At 52.3% G+C, this 27,058-nt stretch overlaps 2 protein-coding genes across 2 annotated transcripts in view; one reads left to right on the forward strand and one right to left on the reverse strand.

Annotated features, from left to right (window-relative positions):
• Window positions 1–17,629, forward strand: part of PYGB (glycogen phosphorylase B) — a 59,656-nt gene extending 42,027 nt beyond the window's left edge. Inside the window, exons 10-20 of the mRNA XM_043604738.1 lie at window positions 767–913; window positions 1,772–1,935; window positions 2,864–2,978; window positions 4,389–4,490; window positions 5,236–5,383; window positions 8,085–8,143; window positions 9,791–9,932; window positions 11,721–11,928; window positions 13,317–13,451; window positions 14,721–14,787; window positions 16,147–17,629. Of these exons, the coding sequence (XP_043460673.1) occupies window positions 767–913; window positions 1,772–1,935; window positions 2,864–2,978; window positions 4,389–4,490; window positions 5,236–5,383; window positions 8,085–8,143; window positions 9,791–9,932; window positions 11,721–11,928; window positions 13,317–13,451; window positions 14,721–14,787; window positions 16,147–16,299 (1,440 nt within the window). The 3' untranslated portion in view covers window positions 16,300–17,629. The remainder of the gene's footprint in view (window positions 1–766; window positions 914–1,771; window positions 1,936–2,863; window positions 2,979–4,388; window positions 4,491–5,235; window positions 5,384–8,084; window positions 8,144–9,790; window positions 9,933–11,720; window positions 11,929–13,316; window positions 13,452–14,720; window positions 14,788–16,146) is intronic.
• A 2,395-nt stretch (window positions 17,630–20,024) lies between these two features.
• ABHD12 (abhydrolase domain containing 12, lysophospholipase) overlaps window positions 20,025–27,058 on the reverse strand; it is an 86,276-nt gene continuing 79,242 nt past the window's right edge. Inside the window, exons 9-13 of the mRNA XM_043604739.1 lie at window positions 26,688–26,767; window positions 25,588–25,670; window positions 23,185–23,263; window positions 21,874–22,001; window positions 20,025–20,709 (exon numbers count right to left, since the gene is read on the reverse strand). Of these exons, the coding sequence (XP_043460674.1) occupies window positions 20,670–20,709; window positions 21,874–22,001; window positions 23,185–23,263; window positions 25,588–25,670; window positions 26,688–26,767 (410 nt within the window). The 3' untranslated portion in view covers window positions 20,025–20,669. The remainder of the gene's footprint in view (window positions 20,710–21,873; window positions 22,002–23,184; window positions 23,264–25,587; window positions 25,671–26,687; window positions 26,768–27,058) is intronic.

The following is a 27,058-nucleotide window of genomic DNA, read 5'->3' on the forward strand; positions in this document are numbered from 1 at the left end:
GGTGGAGCAGTGGCACAAAGGCACAGAAGAGCAGTTTTATGGAAGACTGGGAAAAAATTCTGACACGTCTTAGAGCTTTTCACGTACATTTTCTCATCTTAGAATTGTGGCAAGAACCACAGAAGTATTAAGTGTAAAGAAACACATTGTTTAAATTTTTTATAAGTTCTTCTGCCTCAACTTATTTGGTCCTGGATGCTTGTAAAGCAAGATTTTCTTGATCTAGTTTAAATCAACTATAAGACTTTAGAACAATTTTCATGTCATTTTGTAGAACCCAGAGCCCCCTCTGGTTTGGGGTGCACTCCTGGGCGGGGCTGGGTAGTGCCCCCATGGTCCCATCTGCCCCTGGCCAGTGGAGGGAGGCCACACAGTTTCCCAGTGTTTCCAACTGGGTGTGAGATCAGTTTGGTGGAAATAAAGTAGAAAATTGTTTGGTGCTCTGTTTTGTTCACAAACAAAAAATGGTTCACAGAAGAAAAGTGAGTGATGCCAGGTGATGAGGTAAGCGTCACTCATTTATGTGTGTGTACTATGTTAGGAAGTAGAATGTTCGTGGTCACGTTGGGAAGGCGAAGGGCATGGGGCTCACTTGTAGGTTTTGAGAAGGTTCTAGATAGCCCCAGAGGGCAGAGATATGTAGCCACCTGGGCCCCTTTCAAGTGGGATCCGAACATCTACCTTTGATGGACTTTTCCCTGAGCATCTGGTAGAAAAGCGGATTGTTTCTAAACAAAACAATTTGGAATGTTCTGGAATGTTCTAGGCCTGGGAAATCACAAAGAAGACATGTGCATATACCAACCACACTGTGTTACCTGAGGCCTTGGAGCGCTGGCCTGTGTCCATGTTTGAGAAGCTCCTGCCACGGCACCTGGAGATCATCTACGCCATCAACCAGAGGCACCTTGATGTGAGCAGGGTGGGGGTGGGTATGGGTGGGAGCTTTAGGGATGCTGCCCCCGAGATGACCACCCCTCCTGTCGTGATTGGGGATGGGGGTGGTGGGCTGCACCTGCACCTGGAAGAGGTGGACGTTCCTCCTGTCCTCTATGTGGAATTGTCTGGCCTGCGACATGTATCTTCTTGCATGGAATAGCCCTCTGTCCAGCAGAGGGCTTTGGGGTTCAGGGGCCGTTGCTGGGTAAATCTCTTCCCCAGACCTAGACCCCTGCTGTGTATGTGGGAGTCGTGGATTTAGGTCTTTTTGAAATGTTCTCATTCCCATGTGGGGCTCAAATGTAAGAGTCTGTTCCTGGAATGCCAGAGGCCTTGGTCCTGAGACACCATAGCAGCATTTGGATGATTTGGAAATAAAGCAGCATTTGTCTTTCCTCTGTTACCCATGGAGAGAAGAGTGCTACAGGGAAAGGGGAACTTAGAATCCATGTGTGCTTGTTCAGTTGTTTAACCTTTTGGTGAAAAAGTAGCCGTTCCCAATTGGTCAGACCTTGCCTAGGCCAACAGGGCAGCACTCTCGTCTTTTCCTTCTAAGTCACATGGCACATCTTAGCACCACGGTCCTACTGTCACCTCCCACAGAATAGCTCTGTTGAGTCCTCTGGCCAGTCAGGCCTTTCCCTGGGCTGCAGCAGTGTGGAGGAGCTTCCTGCTATGCCCGGGGCTCTCAGAGGTGCATCCAGGGAGTTTGAATGTATGTCTGGGGTGCAGCAACCTTGGGATTTTCTTGGAGGAGGCAGAACATCCCATGGGGGCCCCTGGGCTTCCTGTTAACCACTTGCTCACCTCCTGCTCTCTGACTTGGCTACAGCACGTGGCTTCCCTGTTCCCTGGGGATGTGGACCGCCTGCGGAGGATGTCTGTGATCGAGGAAGGGGACTGCAAGCGGATTAACATGGCCCACCTGTGTGTGATCGGGTCCCATGCTGTCAACGGCGTGGCGAGGATTCACTCAGAGATCGTGAAGCAGTCAGTGTGAGTGGAGCCAGCATTTGCGCTGACCTGGGTGTACCTTCTTCGTGACCCTAGACTCGCCTCTGGGCACTGTTGGCAGCCATACACACAGTGGCTGGGGCATGTTGCCCAGGCTCCACACTTGCTCTCCTGCCCTTGCAGGTACTGTCTGAACTGCCCAGGGCATGTTATTCAGTGGCTGAGGACACCGTGGGCAATGTTAGGGTGTTGAGCCTTTGATATCACCAGTGCCACCTCCTCTTTTTTGTGTCCTCTGTCTGTCCAGATGCTCTGTCTTGGAGCCATCTGCTGCTGGCCAGGTGCCAGGAGTGCCCTGCTCAAGAGTGTCCCAGGTTAGGGCAGGAGGAGTCAGGGTTCGTCAGCAAGAGGAAGGAAGAATTCTTAGGTCAGATCTCCCAGTGTTTTCCCTCCCTCTTTTGGTGGGACATGATTTTGAAACTCCTTCCTGCCATCCTTGACCCACATGTATGTAGAGTACCTCCGTGAGCACCAGGTAGACCCCAGACCAGGTCTGTCTATGTGGAGGCTTCTGTGTTCCTGGTACCAGCCCAAGCACTTCATGTGTTATAGTCTTTAGATCCTCACAGCAAGCCTCTCAGAGAGGTGCATCCCCATTTTACAGATGAGGAAACTAAACCCTGGTTCTCAAGCTCTATGATAGCCTGTACCCTCTTCAATGTCACATTCACTGTGGAAGATGGCCAGGTTCCATTACCTGTGTGGTTATTGCTATGTGACTAACTGTGCAGTGCTTTGAAAAGCATGTGCTCCATGCTTACTGTTCTCAAAAGAGGGCAGCAAGGCTGACTGCTCTGTGCTCCTTAGAAAACAACAAAAAAACTGAGCTTAGTGATCTGCCAGTGGGATTTCTGAATGTTCTCTTGCTCACCTTGTTTATTGTGACATTTGTCTGTTTCCTGTGTTTTAGCTTTAAGGATTTTTATGAGCTCGAGCCAGAGAAGTTCCAGAATAAGACAAATGGCATCACACCCCGAAGGTGGCTGCTCCTGTGTAATCCGGGGCTAGCCGACACCATTGTGGAGGTGAGACCAGCTGCCTTTGAGTCCCCGGAGAGCTGTGAGCACATTTAGCACCTCATCTGTTGCCCAAGGCCCTCAGGCCCATCACCAGTGTGTTGACCAGTGGTGGCTCCTGGCCAGGGACCCCAGGTGGGGTCCTGCTGCCACACAGATGTGGGAGTGCTAGGCTGGGCTGGGCAGTCAGTCAATGGCCCCAGAGGCCTGTGCAGGAGTTCAGAAGTGAGGTCCTGGGCTTCAAGAGGGCCTGGGGTGGGATCACCTGGTTGAGCAGCAGCCACAGGCCCACTGAAGAGGTTTTGGGAGGCAGAGATGCAGTGGTTACTGATTGTTCATGTGCTTGTGCACACCAGGTGACAGCTAGCCTTGACAGTGCAGTAGGTGGCTGTAGGGTGGTGCCCGCTGAGAGTCTGTGGTAGGGACATTGCCTGCCTGGGCTGCGTGTGTCAGGGAAGGCATCCCTGGAGAAGGGAGAGCAAGACAGATCCAAAGGGCTAAAAGGAGGGAGTTGGGAGCAGTGAATCTCTGTTCCAAGGCCCTGTGGTGGAGGGACGTGGCCCACCCAGGAGCTGGAAGGCCAGTGAGGCTCAGTGCCTGGCGAGGCGGGCAGAGGGAGGACAGGCCTCAGAAGTGGCCAGGGCATTTGCAGGCCAGGAGTTTTCCTCTTGATCCTACATTAGCAGCAGGGAGACTTAGCGGGGTACTTGATGAGAGGTACATTTGGACTGACCACGCTGCTATAGTGCAGAGAGTTCAGGGCCAGGAAGTGACTGGAAGGTGCTCCATTATTTCACAGTCTTGGCAGGTGCAGAGCCTTGGGGATGGATGGCAGACAGGGCCCAGGCCAGGAAGAGCCGCTGGGCCACGGTTGGCCCCCAGGTTTGGGGTCTTTCTGTGAAGGGGACAAGGGAAGCTCATGGGATTGTTGTGGATGTTTGAGCTTGACCAGATTGGGACATAATGTCAGGAACAAGCCCAGGGACTGAGAGGGAGGCTGGGGCGGGGCTGCCCATAGTGGTCGAGGCCACAGTGTGGGGGTATTTCCCCAGAGCTGGGCTGTGAGAGAAAAGCTGGCCTGGAGCCAAGCCAGAGCAGATCCAGGGAGGAAAGCAGAGGTGGGGATGACAAAATGGAGGACAGTCTTCAGGAGGACAGGTCCTACAATAGGCAGAAGGCATGTATCCCCTTTTTTTTAATGTTTTATTTATTTTTGAGAGAGACAGAGTGTGAGTAGGGTAGGGGCAGAAAGAGGGAGACAGAATCAGAAGCAGGCTCCAGGCTCTGAGCTGTCAGCACAGAGCCCGATGCTGGGCTCAGACTCACAAACTGCAAGATCATGACCCGAGCTGAAGGTGGCCTCTTAACTGACTGAGCCACCCAGGCACCCCAAGCATGTGTCCCTTTATGATTCTCCAGAAAATCGGGGAGGGTTTCCTGACTGACTTGAGCCAACTGAAGAAGCTGCTGCCATTGGTCAACGATGAGGCACTCATCAGGGACGTGGCCAAGGTCAAGCAGGTAGGCCCAGCATGGGGCAGCATTCCTGCGTGTTCCAGGTATCTGGCCCAGTGACCGCCAAGTCCATCCATCCCACTCAGCCCTCAGGTCATGGAGCAGGCAGGCAGATGGGTGCAGACCCCAGAGCAGCCCGGGCATGGCGTGGCCCCAAGTTCTGCAGGAAGAGCTCATTCCTGGGAGGTGCTCCAGAAGTCTATCTGGTCCTGGCGTCTATGCACGGGTGTGCTGCTTGACTGCATGAGAGCCTCTCCCCAGGGCAGCCAGCCTCACAGCCAGACAGGCCGGGGCCACTGGAACCCTCCAAACCTGACAGGTGGCAGCCTTGATGGAGAACTCAGTCCCTCATGAGCCTGTGTCTCTGCTGGGCTGCCGCATGGTCTTAGGGCCCTGAAATAGTCCTTCATCCTGAGTCTCCTCCCCCCTGACTGTCCCCATTTGTGTCCTTTATACCACACTCGTGACTCCCTTTTATTCTGCTTTTCTTATCCTTTTGCAGGTTTGCCTTTTGGTCTAGTTTTCTGTTTATTTCTGCGACTCTTGGAGTGTGCCCACCTTCAGCACCCCATTCCCCCATCCTCCCTTCCTCAAAATGTCTCCACCCTCAGCTGTGGCCTCTAAGAGTCCCCACCTTGCTGTGTGGCTTGTGGAGGGACAGAGATGTCCCCTTGGCTCTGAGTGGAAAGCTGGAGCCTAGTCAGACCTTGGGGACTTGTGGGGTTCGACCATCTTTGTCCTTTCTCCCCAGGAAAACAAGCTGAAGTTCTCTGCATTCCTGGAGAAGGAATACAAGGTGAAAATCAACCCCTCCTCCATGTTTGACGTGCATGTGAAGAGGATCCATGAGTACAAGCGGCAGCTGCTGAACTGCCTGCACATCATCACGCTGTACAACCGTGAGTGTCCCTGGGGGCCACAGGGCCCTGGCTGCAGCCCTGCACAGTCCTAGTGGGTCCTCCGTGGCGTCATGGGACTCAAAGGCTGGGCTATATGTTGACTTTAGTTTTTAGTTCAAATTTAGTTGTTTGTCATTAGACTTGTCTTATTTGGAAATATTTTACTTATTAGAGACACTTAAAGTGCACTTAAAACAATGAAATAGAATGTGTTAAATTTATACACGTACCTTAAATTGTTCAGGCAGCATTCAATTATGAGAGCAAACATGAATCAAAGACCCCCAAAAGTAAATATGAATATTTTTTAGATTTATAAATATAACAAAGCCTTAAGGAAAAACTTGTATTTTAAAATTTTGTAATTTAATGCTGTGACTATTCATTTTGAAAACCAAAGGAACCACAAATATTCTTTTCAAGATGCAAAGCTCCTTTCAAGAACATCCTCCCATGCGCCAGCTACCCCCCACCCCCTGCAGTCCTAGTCTCTGCACGGTCTTGTGTACTTCCCAGGACCTGCCACTTCTGGGCCTGCTTTCCGTGGCATCCCATGAGTGCAGCTATTCTACCAGGCAGGTAGCTGGGGGCCTGTGCTCATTTCCACCTCACCATCTCCCTTGCCTGTGCACGCACGGTTTCTCCCTGGTCCAGCAGACAGCCTTGATGCTCTGCTGTGCCATCCCAGTCCCCAGCCTGATTTCTGTCACCACCAGCCGTCCTGCCCTGCCTTCCTGCTTTGATTTCCCTTTGGTTCACTACAGCCTTTCCTGTGGACCATGATCTGAATTATTGCTTGTTTAGAACATGGAGGACGGTTTGCAGGTGACGTTGCTGGCTTTACTTTCTTTCCTTAAGCATCTTTCAGGTCTGTCCTGCACTGTCTGGAGGATGGGGCATTGGTGTGCATTGCTGCACACAGGCATTGCTGTCCTGAGTACCTGTGCTAACTTTACTGGGCTGTGTCTTGGTGCTGAGCGTTGTGGGTCAGTTTTCCCTGATGCTCAGGGCATTCTGAATGCATCTACTGTGGTCTTGTATTATTTCTAAGAAATTTTCTTGAAATGAATTTAAAACATTTGTTAGGTGCAGCTATTCTGGTTTTCTTCTTCCAGGATTCCAGCGAGGTGCGTGCTAGGTTCCTTCCACCTATCATCTTCTTGTCTCTTCATTGCTCTCTGAACTTTTCTAAAGGTCTTTCCTTCTCTGCTATGTTGTCTGCTTTTCTTGTTTCCATCCTTTGTGTGTGCTGTGCTTTCTGTGTCTTGCCTTCTGTCTCTTGTGCCTTTCTGTCTCTTGGCTTCTTGTCACTCCTGTGTCCTGCCAGTTCTCATTTTGTGCACTTTCATGTCCTGTCCTCCCCCTGAGGTCTTGGTTTCAGCTCCGTGGACTCTTCCAAGCTGACGTCCATCACAGGTTGGAGATTTGGGTATTCTCACTGGGATGTCGGTTTCATTTCTTGTCTGTAGCAAAGCCACGTATTGTGTTTGTTCAAATTTGCCTAAGCTGCACCTCCCAGGGCTACCAAAGGGGCTTTGTGGCACCCCAAGGCAGCTGCGGGCACCTCTCTGTGCAGCCGTGGACTCCTGTTTCTCCAAGCCCAGGCTGGTTCAGGAGGCCACCTGCCCTGGCTCCCCTGATTTCTGCCCTGGGGGCCTCTGCCCCAGGATGCCAGACCTTCCTCTTGGGTTTCCTAGAGGAGAGGGGCTGGTGAGGTCTGCCCTCCTGGCCCCCGTCCTCCTTCCTGTGCCCCAGACACCAGCCCTGCTGACGGCTCCTCTGAGGAGGCTGGGTCCTGAGACCTCTGTGCTCAAAGCCCTATTCCCCACCCACCCTATAAACTGGCAGAACTTGTTCAGTGGCCTGGACTTTGTGTCTCTTTCCTCTTTCTGAGTTTTGGTGGAAGTGTAGTTTCTGTTTTATTTTTTCCTATTCTCTCTGTTGTTCTGTCTGATTTCTGGAAACAGGAGGATATCAGAACTAAGGCACAGCCATGTTCTTGGCAGAACCTGGAGTTAGTTCAGCCCCGATTCTCACTGCTCTGGCTGGTTCTTGGCCTCTGGTGAAGGCAGTGTAGGGCTGCCTCACCCCTCTGTGAAGACATCCTCCAATACCTCCCATATACACTGGTACTGAAAGCCAGGGGCCTGGTGAGAACACCCTCAGTCTGCTGGGGCTGCAGGGGAGCTGACTGTTATAACTTGACCCTCTGGCTGCCCCTGTGTGAGAGAGCTTTGGATAGCCTCTCACCTCTTATCACAGTGAAGGTAGGGGGGCGGGGAACTTGGGGTCTCGCCTGACATCCCTTGAGGGCTGACAGTGCCATTACCATGATCTCAAGGTCCCCTCTTTGTCATATACCCATCATGTGCAAAGGCCTTGACAGCTGGTGACTGATTGGACTCAAGCCAGGCACCTGCTTTGGGCTGTTCTGGAAACAGAGGTGCATCTTTTCCTGTGAGCCTTTTGGAAGAGTCTGTTTCTGGCCTCCTTCCTCACCATGGGATATAAATGCAGAATCTAGGGGGCTTGTCCCCCTTTTGTAAGTGGGAATTCTTAATAGGCACATGGGGGCCCAGTGGCTGTGCCATGTCCCCTGGTTTGGAGTTGATCTCTGAGGATTTTGGTCACCACCCTGTGTCCCAAAGCAGGGGCATGTCTGGCTTCAGTGCCTTATCTGAATCTCTTGTTTGTCCTACAGGAATAAAGAAGGACCCAACCAAGGCCTTTGTGCCCAGGACTGTCATGATCGGGGGCAAGGTGAGGTGATATTCTCTTTGCATCTTGCTTGATATTTAGCCTGAATGCACAAACCACCATGCTTTTTGTCAGTGCCACTGTGTCCCAACTTGAGTGCCAGCTGCGCAGTGGACTGGAGACTGCAAAGGCTCAGAGCCAGGATACACACGGAATGCCAGAGGCCCCCTGCTTCCCCAGGTGTGCTTGTGGGCTGAGTAGGTTCAGTGTCCATCAGCTCAGCATTAAGAGGGAGCTGGATGGGACCCCAGCACATGAGAGTGGGGGTCCTAGCCCCAAGGGAAGTCCTCAGTGGACTTGTTGGCCCTCCATCCAATGCCTTTCCTTGTACAACCACCACCCTTCCACACCTGTGCCCAGCTCTCAGGTCCCAGCATGCTGCCCACTCACTTCCCTGTACTCGTGTGCTGAGTGGACATAGATTGCTGGCTGCTTCATCAGCCAGATGTATACCCATGGTGAGTGAGCTCAGCCTAGCTTTATTTCATTTTTTATTCACCGTGACACATGCTTTTGGATACTCAGTCACATAGTCCCAGTATGTTGCCATTACTCATTGATGGATGGGTTTTCTCATCATACTCTGTGCTCTAGGGCTGGTGTCCCCACCCTCTGCCACTTTCCCCCAAGAGCCTCATATTGTCATCAGAGAACATGAGGACACTGTGGAGCACAGTTGTTTTATGGGGGCCTACCAGGCGGGGCCAGGCACTGTCTGCCCAGCCAGCAGCTCATGGTCATCTCCCCGAGTGCCTGCCATTTCCTTTGTTAGTATCCCAGTGTGCATTTCTTAGAGATACAGGCTTTCAAACAGTTTTTTAAATGCTAATTATTAAAATTTTTCAGCATAGACAAAAGTAGGAAGAATAGTAATAATATCCATACACCTATCCCAGACTCCGCTGGATCATTCCAAATGAGTTCTGGACCTGGAATTGCTTTACCTCTAAGTATTTCACACGTGTTCCCGATGATGTTTTCCTCCAAAACCACAATAAGTACAGACCCTTTTGAACACCACCACATGATACCATCTTCTCACGTAGATAGTAAAGTTACAGATATCTGGAATAGTTTGTTTGAATCTGGACCCTGGCAGGGCCTAACCATGTAATTGCTTGCTGTCTGTTAAATCTTGTCATCAGTAGGTTTTTCCCCACGCCTACCTCTCTTCTCTCTCTGCAACTGATTTGTTACAGAGATTGGGCTTTGTGTCTTCCCCAGGTTGGCTTTTCTGAGCACATCTGTCTGGCATGTCCAGTACGCCCCTTAGTTCCCTGTGTTTCCTGTAAGTTGGTGGTTCTAAAAGTCCTGCTCCTCTCACATCCTCATTTCTGAAGAGCTGGCTAGAATTGGAGAACAGGTTTGAGGCTGGCAGGTTTCAGCACAGGCTGGGGCAGCTGTCAGGAGAGGCGCTTGGTAGAGCTGGGTCATGGGTAGACATTACACCCCACGGAGAGCAGGTTCCTCTGTCATGAAGCTGTCTGCCAGACTGCATGCAGGACACAGAGGGGGGGCCACTCAACTGGGTGTGACCTCAGTGATCTAGCATGGGGCCCCGGTTACAGGGAATGATGCCAGACCCTCCGAGGACCCTGTGCTGCCCAGCACATAGGTGTGTTCATGCTGAATTTCCCCTCCCATCTCCAGGCGGCCCCTGGTTACCACATGGCCAAGATGATCATCAAGCTGGTCACATCCATCGGCAATGTCGTCAACCACGATCCAGTTGTGGGCGACAGGCTTAAAGTGATCTTCCTGGAAAACTACCGAGTGTCCTTGGCTGAGAAAGGTAGGCCCATGTTAGGAAGGCCTGCCCCTGCCTGGGCACAGTATGGGTGGTCATTGCTGGTCCCAGACACCAGGCGCCCCAGCCAGAGGGAGACTTTGTTCTAGTAGTAAAAGGCTTTGGGGAAGTTCTCTGCCCTTCACATGTGGAGAATTACCCTCAACCTTTGTCTCTGTACTTTCTCACTTTTTCCTGTGACCTCATTCCTTCTCCTTGTTCTGCCCCCAGTTTTCTTTCCTGCTCCTAGAGCTTGCTCTTGCTGGCAGGATGTGCTTCCAGGGCAGCCTCCTCCCTCCCTTCTCCCACCCCCAGAGGACGCGTCTGCTGTCACCACCTATATACTCTCAAGGGCATTACCTACTTGTGATCTGGGCTGGCACCTGCCTCTTTGGTCCTTTCCGAGAGCAGCCCGAGGCCTGACAACCCAGCCCTTTGGTGAGAGTTCAGGCTGGGGCTGCTCCTTCAAGGATGTGTGCTGTCATCTGGAGAAGTTCCTGCAGCCAAATGTGCCTTGGAGCGTGGCTTTCCTGACCTGGACAGGCCTTTCTAAACTGGCCACTTGTGGAGACCCTGGCAGGAAGGTGATTTGCCCAACCAGGTGATGGGAAACCTGAGCCTGGAATTCTGGCTCTGAGTAGTAGGCACCTCTGCAGCTCACACAGATCAGCTGCTGCCTGCTGTGCTGAGTAACGACGTGCAGGCAGACATGCTCCCCTCTCCTGACAGCTCAGCCAGGTCATTGAACCGTCTCTCTGGTCCCTCTGCTGTCACAGACCATATGCGGTTCAGGGTCAGTAATGTGCTTAGTTCTTCACTGAGCTTCTGGCACATCTTACTGCCCTTTGCACGTGGAACTCCCCCTCCTCACTGTTACATGGGACCAGCTGGCTCCTGGGCATCTTCAGAACTGGTCTTGGGGTACCTGGTCTAGGGCCTCAGAGCTGGGGTCTTAAACTTGCTGCAGCAATGTGTCCACTGTCACATTTGCTCATGTCCCTCTGCCTTCAGTGTGGAGCTGCATGGGGGCCAGAGATGCCTGTATCTCTTTATCTTGGCTCCTGGGCTTGACCTTGAAGAAGAGCTGGACTTCACTCTTCATGGACCCTGAGTGCCAGCCACTGGGCTGGGGAAGCAGCATCAGCTCCATGGACAAGCTGAGAATGTGGGGGCAGGGATGCCAAGGCAGGGTGGGAAGATGAGGCTTTCCCATCCATCATGTCTTGGAGGCACAGGGAGCCCACCCTTTGGAGACACCTCAGGGCCACTGCATTTGGGTCATCGTTGTGGCTGGTTGGGCCCAGTCTGCAAACAGCACAGAGTGACTCGTGCGCATGTGAACACAAGGAAATTGCCCCTGCCTTCCTAGTTCTCTGGTTCTTTAAGAGTCCAGTTTCCTTTTGAAGTGCTCTGAAGAGACTTATGGGCTGATGGCATGAGACAGAAGTGCTGTCAGGATGAAAGAGAATAATGACATCAAAAGCAAGAATCAGGGGACCCCAAAGTATGGTTGGGCCTGGTCCCTGGAAGGTTCTAGAACAAAGGTCCTTTGCTACCTGGGGTCTTCTCTTCAGGAGTCACCATCTTGACCTCAGGCTGCCCTGGATCAGGAAGGGAAGCCCTTAATAGGTGGGCAGGGTGGGCTGCAGGGCTCAGGCCCATCCTGGAGTGGGTGGGAGATGGCACCTGCTCTGGGAACGCCAGCAGTGGGCGTGTGGTGTCTTGCACAGTTCCCATTGCTGCCATGCTGTGAGCGGTCTGTGGTGATGCACCTTCTTGCCCACCTGCTTGCAGTGATCCCTGCCGCAGACCTGTCACAGCAGATCTCCACTGCGGGCACCGAGGCCTCGGGCACGGGCAACATGAAGTTCATGCTCAATGGGGCCCTCACCATTGGCACGATGGATGGCGCCAACGTGGAAATGGCTGAGGAAGCTGGGGCTGAGAACCTCTTCATCTTTGGCATGCGTGTAGAAGACGTCGAGGCCCTGGACCGGAAAGGGTGTGTATTCCTTCCTGTGCCATCAGGGGCACTGCAGCATCCCAGACACTGCTTGGAACACTGGGGGTTGGGGGTGCCAAGAGGGCTCTGGGAGCCAGGCCTGCGCTTGCTGGGGGAGATGCCCGCCTGGCAGGTGGGGGTGGCTGTGGGCATGCTGGCTGAGCCTGCTCCTGGCCTGAGCACCCCACCAGCTGTCCTGGGAGGCTGGCTTGGGTGGGAGCTGGCTACTCTGTGCTTGTCTCCATGGGCCCAGTCCCTGGGGTCCAGAGTGAGTCTTTTCAAAAAGGTAGAAGGTTCTGGTCTCTGGAGGGAAACCTCTGAGCACTCAGCCAGTGTGGGGATTTGGGGCTGAGCTACTGCTGAGATTCTCTGGCCAGATTCTGTAAAGTAACCCTTGGAATAGTTTCACGTTTACAGACAAGTTGCAAAGATAGCACAGAGTCCTATAGACCCTTCTGCCATCTCCCCTGTTGCTTACATCTTCCTAATTAGAGTCATACGTTATCAAAATTAGGTAACCAATAGTGGTGCATTGTTATTTATTAACGTCCATACTTAGTGTTTCCCATGAATGTCCTTTTCTGTCCTAGGATCCCTTCCAGGGCACCCCTCTGTGTTTAGATAGCAGGTCTCCTGTCTCCTCTGGTCTGTGACATTTTCTCAGCCTTTCCTCATGTTTCATGACCTTGGACACTCTTGATCATGACTGTGGACACTCTTGAGTCTGGCCCTAGCCTGATTCTGAGCAATAATTAAAAAGAAAAGACAGTATTGCCTAATTGTCTAAAAGCCCTCAGGGGAGTTGGTGAGGCCTCAGGCACCAGCCGGGTGAAAACCCAAATGTCACCTAAAAAGTCACAGCTTAAAGGTGAGTTAGATGTCTCAGCTTGAGAGTACACTGCCCCATGTGCCCTTTCCTACCTGCCCCTTATTTGGGCTTTCTGCTCCATCCCGTGTCCTAAGACTGCATATCTGCTCCATGCTTCCCTCCCCAACTCCCTGATGGCCAAGGACTGTTGGGTCTGGTTGTGTCTGGTTTATGCTTCATTTCCTTCTTCATTGTCCCAGTGGCAGGGGGCAGGGTGGTGGCAGGAAGCAGGGGGCATCGTTAAGGGCAGGGTGCAGCAAGGTGGGGTGGAGATGGCATGCAGCAGGCCAGTTCTCAAGCAGCCTCCTGTAGGAGTATGATAGTGCCATGCCAGTGATTGTGTGTCTTCCAGCAATCACAAGGAGCCGGTGGGATTCATTCTGCACACCCAGCACATCACTGCAGGGCCCAGCAGCACTTGGGCCTGGAGCCTGGGGCAGTCTTGGACCAGGAAGGTGCCCAGTACAAACAGCCCTGCAGCTCACCCTGAAGGCTGACGCTTGGCCCCACCTCCCCACAGGTACAATGCCAGAGAGTACTACGACCGCCTGCCCGAGCTGAAGCAGGCCGTGGACCAGATCAGCAGTGGTTTCTTCTCTCCCAAGGATCCAGACTGCTTCAGGGACATTGTCAACATGCTGCTGAACCACGACAGGTTTGTCCTTATGTCCTTCCCCACTGGCTGGTCAGATAGATGGGTCCTCCTGGTGGGCTCAAGACTGCACTTTGGGAGTGACCCTGGACCGAGGTGAGGCTGGCTCCCTACCCCAGCCCATGGGCAGAGCCTCAGGCCACCAACCTTGACATGCTATACCCAGGGCCTGCTGTGGTCTCTGGAGGTGCTTGAATGCTGGGGGACCCTGGTGGTAGGGATTGCTGGTTCATGATCTGGCCCTAGGCCCCCCAGCACTGGCTGACCCCCAGAACGGCATGACAAGCAGAAGGTGGTTTCAGATGGGGCTGCCTGGAGGCATTTCCTGAGTCCTCTCTTCCCCGGGGAGAACAGGAGTCTGGGCAGGACACACCAGAAACCTCCGGGAAATGGGGGGTGAGGGGCACTGTGCCTCCACAGTCATGGTCCTGCAGTCCCAGCTGAGGCAAATGTTGGCCGGTGGTGACACAGAGTGGTTAAAATGGAATTAACTTGTGACATAAAGTACGATGTAGTTAATGGTTTTTTACAACACAACTCTCCCTGATTATAACATCCACATTTACAGACTCACTAATTTACAGCAGGTCAGCAATGCCACTTGCCCTCTTTTGACAGTTCTTTGCTCCACCCTGTTGGTAAGAATCCTTGAATCTGGCAAATGCTGAGAATTGACCTCTGTTCCACTCTCAGTTGCCTTTGGATTGGTTTTGTCTATTGCTCTTCCCGTGAGTGCTGTGAGCTGGTGTCAGATCAGATTGCAGCCCCACACATACATGGCTGGGAGCTGGGCCCTGGCTCAGTCTGTGATCAAGGAAAAATTTAGCAGTTTCATGAACTGTCCCTGTGACTCCATCATAAACAAAAACGCATTTCTGTGTTCATAAATCCTACATTTTTACCCACAACATCCTTTCTCTAGACCACCAATTTTTGGCCCAGTTAGACCTGGGAACAGATGGCTGCGTAGAGCCTCACTGTCATCCTGTGCCCCCTCACCTGGGAGATGGAGTCCGCAGGAAGCCTCTCAGCCTGTGCGGCTCTACCCCACATGCATGGAGAGGGTGCATTGGAAACACCCACTTCTTTAAAGAAACATAGGGTTAAAACAAGGATTTTATAGAATAGTACCCCAGGACAAAAGTATTGCTCATTAGAGCCACCTCTGTGGCCAGGTGGGCTTTGTCATCCTAAAGTGTGAGGACCTGGATGGCTGGGACCTGTTTCCTGACCACCTGCCACGGTGGACCACTCTCTTGTCTCCCATTTCAGGTTCAAAGTGTTTGCAGATTATGAAGCGTATGTGGCATGCCAGGCCCAGGTGGACCAGCTGTACAGGGTATGGTTCTCGGGCCCCAGAGCTGGTGGGGGTGGCCCTGGCAGGGTAGCAGCAGGGGACATCTATGAGGTCCAGTCCCGGGAGGTCATAGTTCACCATTGAGCTGCATCATGGACTCAGGCTGAATGGGGCTGCTTCCACTCAGACTGACTTAGCCATCTCTCTGCTCGCCCCTGGTAAAGGCTAGTGCCCCTGGGACCAGGCCGCTGTCCACACTGGCACGTTTCCACGCAGCCTCTGAGCAGCTGCTGCAGAACACAAGTGAGCAGGACAGGAGTTTCCTTCCTACAGACGGCAGAGGCAATGGGCAATGCCTCAGCCTGTGGTCTGCACTCCCATGTGGCTATGATCAGGAGGGTGCAGGGAGCAGGTGTGGAGCCAGGAAGACTTGTATGTGCACACAGAAAGCCTGTGTTTAAAAATGAGAATGGGAATGCTTCCTTGTAAAAGTGTGAGCTTCAATGTTAAGTAGAGTGAGGGACCCATAGCTGTGAGAAGCAGCCTTTTTAGGGCAGGACCACTGCAGCCAGCTCCCTACTCCTTGGTAAAAGTGGACAAAGGAGGTCCTGTTTTCTTTGTGGAGCATGTGCTGGCCAGTGTCCCTGGGGGAGTGAGTGTCTCCATGTGGGGTCTCGAGGATGTCCCTTGGTGCCCTCTTCTCTCCCCTTTCCTGGGGGTGGGGAGGGGAGGCAGTAGGAGAGGACTCTGGCTACCATGGTGTGACTGCAGAGTTGTGGGTTGGATGGATTGTTTCCCAGGTTCTTGGACAAGCCTGTGGGATTTGTATTTCTGATTTGTTGCTGTTCTGGCCCCCACCCCCTGCCCTTAGGAAAGCTGTCTGTCCTTTGGGACCCATGAAAGAATGGGGGGGGGGGGGGAGATGGGAAACTGAGTGACTAGGCAGGGCTCTGGGGGGATCCTTTGCTCCTCTGACCCAGACCTCAGCAGAGTGTGCCCTTTCGGGAAGACTCCTCTTGGTGCTGGCTCAGTCTAGGGGTGGTTGCCAGGCTCTGGGGGAAGCTGTGGATGGGAGACCACCTGGTCATTTTCCCTGGATCCAGCCAGTGGCAAGTACTCACCTGGTGGTATTTCTTTGTCATGGTGGGCCATGCCCCAGAGGACGTGGTGCATTTTGAGGTCCGGGACCTTCTCAGACTCCTTGCCCTTGTATCTAATCATCTGGTAGCTTTTCTGGTTGGTGGGTCCCCCCATTTGAGTGAGCTATTGATTGCAATTTCCTCTTTGTTCATCAAGCTTCCCAGGGGCTAAGAGCTCATCTGGGAACAGTCCTGAAGTTCTGGAAGTGCAGGTTGTCTTATGTGGTGCCTAGGATTACTCAGCCTCTCCTTCCCTCTGCAGAACCCCAGGGAGTGGACCAAGAAGGTCATCAGGAACATTGCCTGCTCAGGCAAGTTCTCCAGTGACCGGACCATCACAGAGTATGCCCGGGACATCTGGGGCGTGGAGCCCTCTGACCTGCAGATCCCACCCCCCAATCTCCCCAAGGATTAGGAGCCCTGGCAGTGGCCTTGCTGTTTCAGTGCTGTTTCTGGAGGGCCATGGGGATCGTGGTGGTGGCTTGGGGTGGGAAAGGAAGGCAAGGTGTAAAGAATGAGATGTTCCCAGTTTTCTGCAGGAAATTGGGGCTCACAGCACTGACCAGGGCAGCTGGCCCCGCAGCTTCAGCCCACCTGTCCCAAGGAGGTGGGGAAGGTGGAGCCACCTGCTGGGCTCCTCTGAGACCTTGCATGCACCTTGCAGTGAGCTTGTTTTTAGTTTTGAGCTTTTGGATTCTGGGGTCTGGGCAGGTAGCTGTGGCAAAGCCTGGGGAACTATGTGTTTCTGCACTACATGGGCTACCCAGCTGGTGTGGGTTTCTGACCTCCCTGGCCCAGCTGTGCTCCTGGCTGTGCTGGGAGGGTCCAGTACTCCAAGCCAAGTCTGCAACTGCTATGTAGGTGCTCTGGCCCAAGTTTCCAGACTGATCAGATAAAGGGGCCCTGGATGAGTGAGGATCACATGGATGAGGACACCTGTGTCCGGCATTTCAGGGATTTGGGCTAGGACAAGGCTGGCTGATGCAAAGTTAGCTTGGTTTTGCTTTTTCAAGAGAAAAATTAACTTCACATGAAAATGAAAGTAGCTGAAGCCTTTTCTCGTTTTAGCAACTAAAAATTGTACTTCTGAAATTTTGTCCTGGGTTGGCCCAGCCCTGGGGGCCTGGGATGGAGTCATTGCCTTTGCTGGAAAGGCTGATAGCCCAGCCCCTGCTGCAGATCCATGCCCTTCTTGTACCCCTGCCCTGTCCTGGGGGCTATGTCTCCTGTCTTACACATGAGACTAGTCTCCTGTCTCCCTCCCTGTCTACCAGTACAACCAAGGTGGTCTAGGAAAAGGACTGAGCAGGCCCAGAAGGGAGCCCACTTTTCCACTCTGCCTGGATGGCAGGCTGGTGGCCGTAAGGGTGGGTGAGCCCCTCTCAGCTGCCCAGAGGAAAGAGCCAGGAAGCAGCCTGGCATGCTTCACTGCAGACTTATTGGAGACACGGGTGGGAAGCACCCTTCCCAAGGCTCTGCCTCCTTGCATGCTGGATCTCAGTGGCACAGGGCTCTGCCCTCACCCTGGGTCCTGACTGCTCACAGAACCAGGCCATGGAGGATTTGCTCACATGCACACTTCACCAGAGCTGCAGAGGTCTGGTGGGGAGGCCCACATTCCGAGGCTGTGGTTGAATCCATGACACCCTCTGCTGCCCCATTTCTTAGGCCACATGTGGACCCATCACTGTGCCACTTGCTGTTACTGCCTTGTGTGAGAAAATGATTAAACCTTCCTGCCTGTGCTTGGTTGACCTGAACTGTTTTATTCTGCGCTGAGAGCAGGGTGGGAGTTGGGTGGTGTGGGCCTCAGACCCTCCGCTGTAACAGCCCATCACTGTGGGATTAAGGACAGACCACATTCTCCTATCCCAGCTGTGAGTGGGACTTAAGAGTATGTGTGCTGAACTGCCAGCTCACAAAAGAATCGTCAGATCTTCATAAACTGTTATCTGTGTGTTGGCATTTTGGGTGCAAATTGCATTGGTTCTTTTTGCACCTGTCTTCTGCCACCCACTCCTGGCCCTGGAAAGTGGAATGCTCCAAAAAACCAGGGCATTTCCCCCTAAATTGTGTAGCTGCAGGCTGAATCAAAATCCAGGAGAGACATGAACTTGGGGTTGTTACACAAAGAACCTGAGAACTGCAGGCCACTGGGGCACCATGGGCCCTGCTGAGGTGGTCTTGGGTCTGGGGACATGCTTAGTTTTTTTTTATTTTGAGAGAGAGTACGAGCAGGGGAGGGGCAGAGAGGGGGAGAGAATCCCAAGTAGGCTCCACTCTGTCAGCGCAGAGCCCTACTCTGGGGTCGATCCCAGGAATTGTGAGATCATGACCTGAACTGAAATCAAGAGCCACTCAACCTGAGACACCCAGGCACCCCCTGCATATTTTTTAAGTAGGCTCCTTGCCCAATGTAGGGCTTCAACTCAACGGCCCTGGGATCAAGAGTGGGACGCTCTACCGACGGAGCCAGCCAGGTGCCCCAGGACATGCGTATTAACTGAAAAATTTACAGCTGTGCATGTCTTGATCTTTTTTTTTCTTCAATGATTGGTTTTGTAACCATCAGTGGTTACATCTGTCCTAGGCCATCATAGGTTTAGTTAATAGAAGCCAGCAGGTGGGGGTGTTTGGACCTGATTAGCTGACCCAATGGCCCAGCAACTGCCCCTCCAGTGCTTACTGCCTCTTTAGTGCTTTCTCCTCTTCAGTCCACCTGTCAAAATACCAACACTTGTATTTTACTTCATATCCTATTCCCCAGCCCACCCCATGAAGATCTGAGGCAGCTCACACACACAAAATGTTAAATAGGGTGAAGACTGGCTCACCCAGGTGGGCTGGGTCTGAGACCACGTGCCAGCAGGTCACATCGTGTCACTGATGGAAGTGGGCTGGAAAGGCGGCTCTGTCTCAGGGCCTCCGTGATAGAGCCAGTAGAGGGTGCCATGTCTGAGGAAGGGCTGTCAGGTCCAATGGGCGCAATACGCAGAGCAGTTACACAGGAAGACACTACGGGATGGGGCCATGTGCCCCAGCTCTGATAGGTGCAAAACATGCACCCTGGGGATGGGTTGGTGTCTTGCAGGCAGTGCTCACACCCAAATTAGATGCCAGGAGTCAGCAGGGAACCCGTCCAATAAGAGGAAAATAAATATTCAGACATAAACTGACTTTAGGAGTCTGTTCACATTTCAACCTATTTAAGAACGGTGTGATTTCCCCAACATGAGAATCACTGTAGGCAGCTTGAAGGTGCTTCATTAAGGAGGTATAACGAGTGTTGACCTCTGGGCCCCCTAGCCTGCCCACAGCTGCTAACAATGGCCTATGACCTTGAAGAACAGGTAGACTGGTGAACAAGGCCCTCCATACCCCCCAGGGAATTTTTCAGCTGCCAAGACTAGACAGTCCCAGAGCCTTAGGACCTAGGAGAAAGTCCCACCATCAGAAGAATCGGGTCCCAGGTGGGTTTACATCCTCTGGTCTGGGTCACACCTCTGTACTTGCACAGCAGGGGTAGGACAGTCCCCTGTGGGGGCAGCTTGAAACCTTCTTTCTTCTTAAGCCATGAACCTTCTCATTCCCAGGTTACTGAGCCCAGACGTAAGAATCTGGCCCTTTACCAGCACCCAGTGGTGAGAAGCAGGATATTTAGAGGGTGCCAGGTGGAGGCAGCAGAACTGCAGGGGAGACTGGTTTGGCAAAAAAGCTGAATACCAAAAGAGCCACCCCCAGTGAATAATTGAGGTGGTGCTCATGGGCCAGAACTAGAAACCCTGCACTCCAGGACCCCAAGTTCTTTCATGGACCCCTGCCAGGGGCTCGCTTGGGGTCTGTGGGTGAAACCCAAGAGCCTGCTGATCAATACCAACATCCAGCAAGCTTGCTAAGTGTGAGGTTGAAGAGAGCCTAAATTTTATGCCATCTAACTCATCTGGAGAAACAGTGACCCCATGAATACACCTTTCCCTGAGACAACACCACTCCTTGAGTTGACCTCTATCCACATCTGGAAGAAGGGAGAAAAGGAATGCCCAGGGTCCCTAGCCTTATAGAGCTGCACCTCCTCCCATGTGGCTGGCTCTCAGCATGGCCTGGGGCCAGCTGGAAACATCACTGAGAACACAACAAACAGACCACCACCACGATTTTATTCTTAAATAAATGCTCAGTCTAAGGCCAGGTTAGGCAGACAGGTGGGCAGAAAGCAGAGGAAGTGCAGGTCATGGGCACCTCCCCCGCTCTGAGAGGTGGGGCCCGCCCAAAGAGGGAGGGATGGTCTATGTAGGCAAGCAGGGTGTTCCAGGTGGGAGGGGCCAGTCAAACCATTAGAGTCCATTCTGTGTGTGCCAGGAAGGGACAGATGAATCCATCTCCCCATAATCTCACCAATGGTGCTGGAAAGCTCAGCGTGGTCCCAATACCCCATGCTTCCTGCACTTGGCTCCCCAGGCCCAGCTCAGGAAGTGTGGGATCAACCAGCTGGAGGCTGGCCTGCTCTGTCCCTGTCTTCCCAACAAGAGCTCAGGTTAAGTGGCAACAAGAGGGAGAGGGGATCACATGCCTGCAATCTGTGTTTTCCACAAGGATCCGTGCTCCCAGCCATCTGGGGCAGGTGCCTCAGGTCTGCCGGGGCCTCCTCTGCCTGCCCCAGCTGGCATCCGAGTCCTCTCTCCAGGGGCATCGAAGATGCTGGCACCCCCTGGGCTCCAGAGTGCCAGGCTGCCAGAGCGAAGGAGAGGAGGGCAGAGGTCTTCATGCTCCTTTAGGCAGCAAGACTCAGTGCTGGCGCCCAGGTTCTGACTTCCCCAGGAATTCCCTAGACCAGGTGAGGACAACCATCAGCCAAACCCTGAGCCCACACCAGAGGTCCTGCCCCCTATGATCCTCAAAGGGCCCACCTGAGAAGGAGACTGGAGGACCACCCCTACTCAGAAAGCCCGAGTTAAACAAACAGGTCACCAATGGCATTGGCTTGGTCAAATCCCAACCCTGTAGGATGAAGACCAGGTAACAGGCTACTATTCTTTGTTCTAAACTCTGAGCTATACTCTGAGCTAAATTTTCTGCATCATATTCCTTTTATGCTGGGGAAAATGACAACTCTAGAGCAAACCCACACACTCAGCTCACAGTCCCATCTTGGCAACCCAGGTCCATGATGCAGGAAATGGCAAACTGCTAAAGAAATGCAGCTTTGCCTCTGGACCTGCCAAGGCAGCCACAAGAGAGCTGAAGTGTGATGGGATAAAATTCAAGATGCCTGATTCAAATGCTTCCATGCTCAGCTGCCCCAAGAAGGTGAATTCGCACCTGGGCCGGGAAGTGGAAGGCTGCCTGCGCCTTAGGTGGGAGGCAGGGAGGCTTGGCAGCACCTGCCTGAGTGATGGAATAGGTCCCAGCACAAAAGCCTGGGCTCCTGGGTGGGGCCAGGCTGTGTCCAGTCCACACTGCCCTTTGCCACCGCCTTGCCCTTCAGGCTTGGGCTCTGCACCCAGGCACAAGACGGTTGCCCATGGCCAAAGCCCATGTCCTGGCCCTGGACAGTGGCCATCATGACGCAGCCAGGAGCACAGCCTCCCTTCAAGAAGCAGCTGGGGACAAATAAGCTTTTGAGAGCTAGCCCAGAGTCTCCCAAGTGCTGTGTGCACAGGGGCAGGACCTGACAGGTATGTGGGAAGGGACTGAGGCCTGACCTGCAGTGGCTGGGGTGCATGTCTACATGCTGGATGCTCCCCTGAGCATGGTGTCCATGCAGGCCGCATAGCCCATACCACAGGGAAATCACTGCCCTGTCTGATCATGGGAATGGTCCAGAAGGGAGGGGTGATAAACACTCAACCCCTCTCCATGGAGATGAAAGGCTCTTGAATCACAGTGACTCCTGGCCCCACTGAGGCAGCTTTAGAGGCTATGGCTGCTGCATGCCTGGCCTGAGCCGTCACCACCCAGGCGAGTTCCTGGTGAGGGGAGAATTCCTCACCTCAGTATCCGCGGGAGCTCAGGGCTCTTGTAGATATACTTGTGCCTGTAGCCGAGGTCTGAGTGAAAGGGAATAAACTGAACTTTGAAGTCTCGGAAGCTTCGAGATGGAGCAGCGATGTTGTAGAGCTGGGATGAGGAAGAGATGGGTCAGCACCCACAGATGGCAGCCCTGTGGGCAACCTGCCTGGTGGTCTCCCCACTATAGAGACCAGTGAGTGGCTGCTGCCTCCAAAGAGCAACCCAAGCTCCCAGCAAATAGCACTGCTGCAGCCTGCACGGCCTGGCCCGGGGAAAGGGGTGCTAGCAGGAGCCCAGCCCAGCCTCGGCTCCTTGGCCTGACGTTTGAGACCCTCTGTCCTCATGCCTATCTCCCAGATGGCCTTTCCTCAGGGGGCAGCAAGGCGGATGAGCCCACATTATGGGAAGAGCTGCCTGCTGTGCAATGGTATGCTGGCCAGAGTGCCTGGAGAAGTCCCACTGGTGGAGGATGCTGGGCATCCACCTCAGACTTCACTGTGTGTTGGGGTCAAGGTCAGTCAGCAGGTTGGCTCACAATCCCTCCCACCCTGGAGACTGCTCAGCTCTGTGGGTCTGGGTATCTGCTGCTGGGCAGTCCTGTGTGCCTGCACTCTCTGAAGGGAGGGGACCTGGCCCTGCTGGAACTTGCTGGCACCCGGGCCTCACTCCCTCTAGGCTGCCCCTGTCCCTCACCATCACCATGCCAGGTGGTGCTCTCTCCCATAGCACTCTCACTTACACATCTAGTGCTGCTTCCTGGCAGCAAAGGCAAAGCAAACTCAGCAAAAGCAAACACGGAGGCCCCACAACAGCATGGCATTTCTGTCATCAGTCCAATCCCAAAAACAAGAGAACAGACAAGAGGTCTGTATGAAGTCTACTGACTGAGACCCCCATGTTGGAGCCAAGGTGGGGCCACATCCTCCTCCTTGAGAGTTCTTTCCCTCCAGCCAACAACGAGTGAGTCCTCCTGCTGAATACCAGGTAGTGAAGTCCCTGTCACCCCAAGACCTCTGCACAGGGACCGGGAGCCATCTGCTTACTTCTCAGGTCTCCTCTGGCCATCACCAAATGTGCTGGTAAAGACGTTCACACCCTCAAACTTACCTTTGCTGATAAGGCATCAACCGTTGGCCTCCACCCCAATCCTGCTGACCTCCCCTGCTGTTCTCTTCCTCACAAGGGGCACCTGCCAGCAGCAGGACACACTCCACGTCTGCCTAGGCCGAGCTGGCCCAAATGGGAGCCTGCTAGATGCCTGCCCACACCGGGGGTAGCACCTGACACCCACCTTTCTGCCAAGCTGGAAGGGCACAACTGGGTCGTCCTCAGCATGCAGGATGAGCAGGGAGCAGGAGATGTGCTTCACACTGTGGGAGGAGAAGGCACTAGACCAGGACCCTGGGAGTCTCTAGCCCTGCCTGTGGTTCAACAGCTACAATTCTGCTGGGCTTTTCACTAGAGAACTAAGTTGATTTCTCATCTATCTCTACCAACATCTATCCAGTCAAGTCTAGAGACGGATTCACTCACCAAATCTGGCCCCTCCCTGTGTATTTTCTGAAAATTGAAAATAATTATTTTTGCCACTAGACATATTCTTTAAAAGTTACAAAACAGGGACACCTGGGTGGCCGGTCGGTTGAGTGTCTACTCTGGATTTTGGCTGAGGTCATGATCTCAGGGTCTCAGAAGCCTACTTAAGATCCTCTCCCCACCTCCCCACTTGCACATGAACACACACACTCTCTTTCTTAAACAAGTTACAAAACAGTATTTACATACCAAATAACTTAGGTGGTCCAGGAAATTTATTGCAAATGAATGCGACTAGCAATATGTTGGTAAAAAAGTCCATAACCTCTAACTTGTCTTTGTTGAAAAGGACATTTAAGGTACTCCTGAATGTTTACAAATAAATTAACATTTTCAATAGGTTCACATAATTCAAACCCTCCAATAAACCACATAATGGATGGGGTGTGGGACTGGATAGGCCCCAGAGTCTCTTGGCGGCCCCTCACTAAGCTCTCAGGTGAGCTGGTAGATATGGCACCCACCTGGTCCTGGTGGTTGCATTCTGATCTGGGGGCTCCATGAGGGCAGCACTGGGCAAGCCTGCCACCTGGCAGGACCTGAGCCAGGAGGCCTGACGCCCCACCAACGCCGAGCCCAGACAGCAAGTCTGCGCTTCTGCTAGTGGCACACCCGTATGCCCACTCTCCCCCTGTTCTGCTTCCAGGGAGGAGCATTTCTGGTGTGCAGGTCACACTGTGATAGTGGAATGGCTCATCTTTGCAGAATTTCCCCAATAAGTAGTATGTCCTAACCTCTGCCCGCTCTGGGAAAGGCCTAGTTCCTATGCTGTCACCTTAGCAAGTATTTGGCAACCAAGCTGCCCAAGTGGGGGCTCCTGACTTCCAGTGGGTGAAGTAGTGCTGGCCCCCTAATGCTCAGCTGGGAGCAGGACCCAACACTCACTGTGGTGCTTGTTGTTGTGGTTTTAGAAGCAATCTTGCTTATTCAGATAACTCTTCTTTAAGTTCCTAAACAATAATATTTACAAACCAGCAGGTTTGGGGTTATGTTTGCTCAAATTTTAGTTTGTTCTATTTTTAGAACAAAACACATAATTAAGGGGAAAAATATTCCATTTTTTCACATTCTGTTTCAAAGTGTAGACTTTAAATGCTAACTGAACATTTAGATAAGAATTTTTATCCTTTCCTTTTAACTTTTTTTGAAGAGATTAAAACCCATGAAATAAAGATATCACAAAGACAACGTCAACAGAATCTGAACATTGTTCAAAGAATCCTTAACTAGAATTTTTAACTGTTGGTTGACCTAACAGAAATTTTTTTTAATCAAGTATTCTTTCTTATTTTTTTTAAGTTTATTCACTATTTTGAGAGAGAGACAGAGAGAGTGCAAGCAGGGAAGGGGCAGAGAGAGGAAGAGAGAGAGAATCCCAAAAAGGCTCCATGCTATCAGCACAGAGCCCCACTTGGGGCTTGATCTCACTAACCGTGAGGTCATGACCTGAGCCGAAACCAAGAATGTTTAACTGACTGAGCCACCCAGGTACCCTTAGAAACATTTTTTTTTTTAATGTTTTTTTATTTATTTTTGAGAGAGAGGGAGACAGAGTGCGAGTGGGGGAGGAGCAGAGAGAGAGGAAGATACAGAATCTGAAGCAGGCTCCAGACTCTGAGCTGTCAGCAACAGAGACCGACATGGGGCTCAAACCCACAAACCATGAGATCATGACATGAGCTGAAGTCAGACGCTTAACCGACTGAGCCACCCAGGCACCCTACCCTTAGAAATATTTTTAATAATGAACTTTGTAACATCTTTCTATAACCAAACATAAATCAAATGGGTGAGGCAGTCATTTTTTGAGTAACAGTTACTATTACTGCTTTAGAACCTGTCAGAAGTTCTGGTTTTGGCGGACTATTCACAAATAAAACAACTATGTGGGCATGTTGTCTTTCTATTGCTTTAAAGCCATAGTCTTCAAATCCCCTTTCTCTAAGTTGCAGCTGTCAGCCTGACCTGCCCTTTATGAAGGTCAAATGGTTAGAGAAGAACCCCCAGTATTCAGAATTCTATCCTATTTAATTAAAGTGACTAGTCCTGGGGGTGCTTTTCTAAATTCAAAAATGAGGTTTTCTACCACAGTACTCACTTTTCATCATTAGCAAATTTAATTCCACTGCTTGTAATGGGGTCGAGGAAAAACCAGTCAAACCCAGGGAAGTATCGATATATCTGAAGGCGACATGGAAACAACGTGCAGAAGCATCAATTAAAACAGCCATGGAGAAGTCAAGGGTGTTGAGTGCCCAGGGGTCTCCTCTGCTTCTGAGCTGGCTGACCTGTTGCCCCACCAAAGCTGTGCTGGGCTGCCCTGCCACCCTTGTCCCTGGACCACAGACTCCCTTCTAGAAGGGACCCTGGACTGGCCATAGTGGGGTTGCCCACAAAATGGGCTCCCACACCTCAGAGCAGCAGTTGGGACTGGCTCAGAGACCATACTTCCCACAGACATCAGGGCCTCCACCCCTGGGAAAACAGGGATTCATGTAACTTGGGTGAAAGCAACATCAAAGAAGTAAGACTATATAAAGGACTCCTCTGGTCTGCAACAGAGCAGCATGAGGTCAGGTGGTAAGCCACCCCCTCCAACCCCCACCCCCCCAGAACACATGGTCAGCCAAGAAGCAGTGGGACAGAAGAGGACACAGAGAAGCCCCAGAGGATCCAAGGCCTTGGTCCTGACAGGTAAGGAGGGCCTGATTCACTCTGGAATCCCCAGTAGGGTTTACCTGGGGCATCACCTGGAGACACGACTGGGAGAGCCTGGCAGCTTGCTGAGCACCATCCATGTGGACAGAGAGCAGGTGCACCCACCAGCTCCATGTCTGGGGAAGCAGCCAGGATAGCAGCTACCAGCCCGGGCTGGACCCCATGGGGCAAAGATGCCGGGTAGGCAAACCATGCCACAGAAACAAGGCCTCCTCGGGGTCCTGCTGCCCTTAGATGACCCAGCTGTAAACCCATCCTTCTCCCTGGCCGTAGAGTTTTAACATTCCCGGACAGCTCTGTAGTCAGGCCAGTGCCCCAAACTAAACAAGGATTAATTTTTAATAAAATCTATATTCATTAGAATATTTAAATCATATTTTATCATTATTTTCACTTTATACTTATTTACATAAAAGTTTCCTTTATAGTAATTATTTTAATAATGAAACTAGGCCAATTTTTAATAATATCTGTACTTGCCACTGAGAACGGATGGCTCTTAGCTTCTTCACGGATATTAGTGAATGGAGATTCCAATATAAGAGCATCAGGAGGCGTCTCTAGATAAATAAAACAAATAGGGAGCTCTGAGGTGGGCAAGAAGCCCCCATGGGGGAACTATGGGAGGGACTGGACCATGGACCCCAGGTGCCCGCCCAGCCAGCCTGCATGGTTGGTGCTCGGGAAGTGCCCATGCAAGGGGCCCACACAGGGGACACTTGGGTGACCATGATTCGCTCCCCAAACCACACCTCCTAGGACTGTGTATCAGGAGCCCAACCCCTGAGGAGACTCTGCCAGCTACTTGAGAATCCATGGGGAAGGCAGGCCTGGTTCAGCTGAGGGTCTGC

Source organism: Prionailurus bengalensis, chromosome A3, assembly GCF_016509475.1.
Source record: "Prionailurus bengalensis isolate Pbe53 chromosome A3, Fcat_Pben_1.1_paternal_pri, whole genome shotgun sequence".
Taxonomy (NCBI): domain Eukaryota; kingdom Metazoa; phylum Chordata; class Mammalia; order Carnivora; family Felidae; genus Prionailurus; species Prionailurus bengalensis.